This window comes from Hipposideros armiger, unplaced genomic scaffold, assembly GCF_001890085.2.
Source record: "Hipposideros armiger isolate ML-2016 unplaced genomic scaffold, ASM189008v1 scaffold_209, whole genome shotgun sequence".
Lineage (NCBI taxonomy): Eukaryota > Metazoa > Chordata > Mammalia > Chiroptera > Hipposideridae > Hipposideros > Hipposideros armiger.
This window is the reverse complement of record NW_017731559.1, coordinates 589,573-595,572: the sequence shown is the minus strand read 5'-3', so window position 1 is coordinate 595,572 and position 6,000 is coordinate 589,573. Positions and strand designations below refer to the sequence as shown.

General features: G+C 35.6%; 1 protein-coding gene across 4 annotated transcripts in view; it reads left to right on the top strand.

Moving 5' to 3' along the window:
- The window catches only part of ROCK1 (Rho associated coiled-coil containing protein kinase 1), a 156,572-nt gene that overhangs the window by 118,736 nt on the left and 31,836 nt on the right, over nt 1-6,000 (top strand). For all 4 annotated transcript variants that reach the window (XM_019653869.1, XM_019653868.1, XM_019653871.1 and 1 more), the window contains 2 exons: nt 2,104-2,264; nt 4,315-4,499. In XM_019653869.1, coding sequence (XP_019509414.1) covers nt 2,104-2,264; nt 4,315-4,499 — 346 coding nt within the window. The remainder of the gene's footprint in view (nt 1-2,103; nt 2,265-4,314; nt 4,500-6,000) is intronic.

Here is a 6,000-nt window from a genome sequence, read left to right as displayed (position 1 = left end):
AATATATCATTGATTGATCTTTGTTCTTTATATAAATAAATGACCTTTGAAAAACATAGACAAAATACGTCATGACTTTTCCGACAACCCAATATTTGGCATTGAGATGACTGGGTAGAAGTGGTTTGGAATAGGAGGGAAATATAGGTGTCTGTTTTACATATGTTAACTTTGAAAAGCATATTTGATAGCTAGGTGGAGATATCAAGTATTTAATTGATATATAAATCTGAAGCTCAGGGGAGTGGTATCAATTTAGTGGTCATACATATGGAGCCATATTCAGAATCTGATGAAATCAGCAAAGGGAAGAATAAGGGCAGAAGAGAAGAATCATAATGGAGCCCTTTAGGCAGTCCAACATTTAGAGGTCAGGTGGAAGAGGAGAAACCAACAAAGAAAACCAACAAAAGAAAGAACTGCCAAAGGGGTAACAGGAAAACAAAGAGATTATGGTATTAGAAGCTTAAAGAGTGAAGTATTGAAAAAATGAGGAAGTGGTTCAGTATATTGAATTCTGTTAAGGTCAGTGAAGATGAAGACATGGGTATTATGTGTATTCTGAATTTTACAGGATGGATGTCACTGGTTACCATACAAAGTAGTTTCAGTGGAATAATGGAGATAGAAGCCAAATTGGAGAAAGATAAAATGTATAGTAGATGAGGCACTAGAGACAGTAAGTGTAGACAACTCTCAGAAGTTTGGCTGAGATGGGGTGGTAGCTGAAGAGGGATGTGAGATCAATGGAGGATATTTTAGGAGGGGCGATAATAGATTATTATGTTGTTGGGAAAGATTCAGTTGGGAGGAGGAAATTGTTGAGTCAGAAAGAGATGAAATAATTGAAGAAATAAAGTCCAGAACACAAGTGGATGGATTTGTTTGGTTAGAGAGATGGGAATAAGAGGTGATGATTGTATTGGTGCAGTTAAGTTTGTAGGTTTGGGGGGAAAGATGAGGAAGTTCCATTCAAATGGTTTCCATTTTGTCACCTAGAGGACAGTCTGTTGAGTGTGGGAAAGCACATTTAATAAATAAGTTTGAAAACTGTTGGTGCAATTTACTAATTGTAGGACCATGGGAAAGTTGACCTTTCGGAACCTTAGTTACCATATCTCAAAAAAGGAGCCTCACGGTAGACTAATATCTTCTGGTAAAAATCAATATAGGTGTCATACTACATGGAATCTTGTTTATCTGAGTTGCATAAATTAGAATTCCTATCATAGCCTAATTTCTTGAAACTTTTCTGGAACAATGCAAGGTATAGATTAATAACCGCAACCTTATTTCCCTGCCTTTATCTGAACTATCTCCATTTTTCTCCTTATATTCCACTTTTTTTTCCCCCGCTTTACTTTCACCTTCTGGTCTGAAAATGGCGCAGAATAATCTTTCATATCATTGGGCAAAGGCTGGATTTAAAAAGTTTTATTTGGGCCAGCTGAGTGGCACGTTGGTTAAGAGCTGGCTTGGGACGCCAGCTTTGAGCAGCAGGGCCCCGGTTCGGATCCCACGTGAGGGCCAGTGACACTGCCCTCTACAGCTAAGATGAACAACAGCTCGACCTGGAGCTGGGCTGCCATGAGTTGCTGGCTACAGCATAGGCTGCAGCCGGGCTGCAGTGGGCTGCCATAAGCTACCATGTGTGCCCAGCAGCCAGCACGAGTGGCCGGCAGCTGGTGTGAGCTGCCAAGAGCCGCTGTGAGGGCTGTCCAGAGGCCGGTGACCAATCTGCCTCACCGGGAAGAGCGCAATGATAATACCAACATGGGCCGGTGAAGCGACATCCTCCACAACTAGACTGAAGAACAAAAGGACAACAACTTGTCTGTTCCCCTCCCCCAATTCCTCAATTAAAAAAAAAAAGTTTTATTTTATTACTATTATATTTTATAACTTTCTTTCTTTAGAGATCCCACTACCTAAATAATTCAATTAACATTAGAACTTCTATAATGAATAGCTTTATTAGAGTCCCAGGATAAAAACAGTAGGGATTTTTTTGGCACCAGTTTGTCTTATACAGCCCATGAAAGTGAAAAGTGTTAAAGTAGTCTCTTTCTTTAAATGTATGTTTATAACTTTTTTTTTCCACAGAGATGGAAAAAAAGCTGAAGGAAGAGAGAGAAGCTCGAGAGAAGGCTGAAAATAGGGTTGTTCAGATTGAGAAACAGTGTTCCATGCTAGATGTTGATCTGAAACAATCTCAGCAGAAGCTTGAGCATTTGACTGAAAATAAAGAAAGGATGGAGGATGAAGTAAGAAAAATAGACTGACTTTTTTCATCTTGTAAAAGAGAAACAATCATGAGCTATAACTAAAAAGCCATTATCTATAATAAAACAGCATAGGGAAAATTTGAATGAAAATAACCTATGTGTATCAATTTTCACTGCTATGTGGTCACCACTATATAGCTCCTAGAATTTTCATCTTCAAATAGTTATTGAACATTCACACCAGAGAGACCGGTCTATACCATTTTGCACTGACAGTACAACTGTGTAGAAGTGTCATAGCTCCTCCCCTGAAGAAACTGACCATCTGCTTAAAAAAACAACAACAACAAAAAACACCTATCTTGATAGTAAAGCATCCTGTAATCCCAAAGAGGAGCATTGCTGATAGATTTCAAAAAAAGTGTTAAACTGCAGAGTTTTGACTGGCTTAGACTGGCAGAAAGCACAGGATACACAGTCACAAAACAATAAAAAGACAAAATGACATTATATCCTTGTGGTTTCTGTATGTATTGTATGTATTTTAGAAATTATTTATAAGATTAAAGTAATTAGTCCACATATGTAAGTTAGAGAATGGAGAAAGAGAAGAGCAAAATAATCAAGAAAGACTTCACAAAGGAGGGATGGAATGTTACCATTATTTCAAAGGTTGAGAAAGACCTCAAAAGTTAGTTGTTTGAGAGTCAGAAGCCTGAGTTGGTGGAGGGGACATTATCAGTGAAGATAACAATAAAAGAGTGATTACTGAGTGCTTAAGAAGATAGGTAAATGAGAAACAAGAGACTTGACCTGACCAATAAAGAAGAGACATGTTGATTAGTAATGGGAGAAACTTGGAACCTCTAAGTCAGCGGTTCTCAACTTGTGGGTCGCAACCCCTTTGGGGGTCGAACGACCCTTTCACAGGGGTCGCCTAAGACCATCGGAAAACAAAAAGATATTTACATTGCGATTCATAACAGTAGCAAAATTATAGAGTAGCAACGAAAATAATTTTATGTTGGGGGTCACCACAACATGAGGAACTGTATTAAGGGGTCGCGGCATTAGGAAGGTTGAGAACCGCTGCTCTAAGTATTGATAGTCTTTTAAACTTAAAATGGTTGAAAACATTCTTATAGGGAAATTAGTTTGATAGTGGTATATAGAATGGTCTAGCACAGGGGTCGGCAAACTGTTGCTCGTGAGCCACATGTGACTCTTTGGGTACGTACATGTGGCTCTGAAGTGAAATTGAAAATGAAAATAAAACTATCATAGTTTCATTTATAAAAATTTTAAAGGATGTTATTCACATAATGGTGAATTCATTTGTTTTATGGCCTCGAATAATTTTTAAATTGTTGTGAGGGACAAGATTGGCTCTTCTGTCTCAAAAGTTTGCCAACCCCTGGTCTAGAAAGAAGAGAGATTAGAGATATTTATTAGAGCCAGCATGCAGGAAGAATGTATGTTGAAAATTTAAATGAAAGATAATATTCAGTCATTTTAAAAATGTAATTTTTTACCATCTTATCTGCCTGTTTCTGTGCTAGGAGTTGAGGTACTAAATAATAAAGGTATGGTCTTGACTTTTGTGGAACTTACAGTCCAGGGGGAAAGACAGATATTAATATAGTAATTACAACATGACATAATTTAAAAGAGTGCTGTAGGAGTGTTACGACTAATCACATCTGGGAGTTAAGGAAGGCCTCACTCAACTTTGGAGGATTGTAGACTGGATAGAGCACAAACACAAATGAACAGGTGAATTTAAATACCCCCTCCTCCAAAGTGGCTTTTATACTCACCTTCTACTTCATATTTCCATGCAGGTTGGGATAATAAAAAAAAATAGATTTTTTTCCCCTGAGATCTCATATCTGAAATTTGGGAATTAATTTGATTTAATGATAAATTCTGCAGTAATAAACACATAGTACAATGGAAAGTTTTCAGAATACTGATATTCTCTGTTTGCATAAGCCATTATAATGTACTTGAGATTTGATTGGTATTCTTTCAAATACTGTCTAATAAATTTCAAGAGATTTAAGGTCCCAATTATTCTTCTCATTCATAGGTTAAGAATCTTACCTTGCAATTGGAACAAGAATCAAATAAGCGACTGTTGTTACAAAACGAATTGAAGACTCAAGCATTTGAGGCAGACAATTTAAAAGGTCAAGAGAAGCAGATGAAACAGGAAATAAATACTTTATTGGAAGCAAAGAGATTATTAGAATTTGAGTTAGCTCAGCTTACAAAGTAAGTCTCAAAAATAACATTGTTGATTTCTATTTGTGTTCAGCATTGCTTATTTGTTTTATATTTTGTGTGTGTATAGATTATATACTTAAAGTTCGTGAAAGGAGGACTTAGAAAAAAGCATTTAGAAACAAAAGAATTTACTTGCAAAGAAAGTTTTCAAGGGAGTTTGGGTTTTGGAAGGGCAGGCTTACTAAATAAAAAAATAAGTATTGGGTTGTTGGAAAAGTCATGACGTATTTTTTCTGTTTTTTTGTTGCAAAAATGCGTCATGACTTTTCCGACAACCCAATATTTAAAGGAAGAAAAAAGGGAGATTATCAAAGCTACTTTTTTACAGTAAGTCTTTACAGTAGAAAAAACAATTTTTTCATATGATTTTCATATTCACAGAAGTCATCTTTTTTCACACTAGAATTACAAAAACAGGGGATAAGCTTTTTATTAAGGATTCAGTACCTTTCAGGAAATGTTCAAGGTTTATTTATTTTATAGAGACTAGAATTAGACATGATGACCTGTGTTTGTTTGTTTTGTTTTGTTCTTTTGGTTCATCTCAGAATGCAGAGTGCCCTTTTTTCTCCTTCTTCTACTCTGAGATGTAATATACCCACTTACTTGAAATGAAGACAAAACAAGATGTCAGTATTACTTTCAGAATTTGTATAAGGACTTGTTTCAGAAATTTAATTTCAAAGATGGGTACATCTTATGCCAAGTCATGTATTTTTATTTCTTCCAAATTTGTTATAATAGCTTCATTTGCCAGCTTCTTTAGTAATTTTTCGATAAAATTGTCAGTTTTTATTTTATTGGATTTATATTGGTGAAATTATTTTCCCCTTTTAGAAGCACTGTTTTCAGCCAGTAATGCTTTGTAGTCTTCTTCACCCAAAGTAACTTTAACTCAGCATTCAATGAACATTTATTACGTACCTTCTATCGATCATGTGCTTTATTAGATACTGAAAATACAAACTTATTAATACATAAGTATGAAAACATAGCTACAGATGGAAGTGTTCATCCTTGAAAATCTGTGTCTATCAGTTGTATTATGTCTGTCTTTTTGAGACTGTTCCTCTCTGTGTAAGTTGTTTTTATGTGTGTGTTAAATACATGTAGCTGTATGTGTTCCTCCTCCTTTGTCAGTTGTTCTTGCCTCCCTTCTTATTCCTGACCTGATTAGTGATTTCCACAACATTCCCGTTGTGCTTAATTGGCCATAAAATATAGTACTGAGTTATTCTTATTATGTGTTAAATATGTTCATGTCCTCTGTTTTTAAAGGTTTACACTGTATAAGACATTGTAAATGTATACCTAAGAATGCTTTTCTATACAAAAATTTACCAAAGAAACAATTTTTATTTCTGCAATTTGGATTAGTCCACAATTAATATTCTTCTGAAAGTGATCTTCAATAGAAAAGCGTTCTATCTGCTTTGCATGATCTCATTTTATAAGGAGCAAAATGGAATTAGACAATTTGGCCTAACCA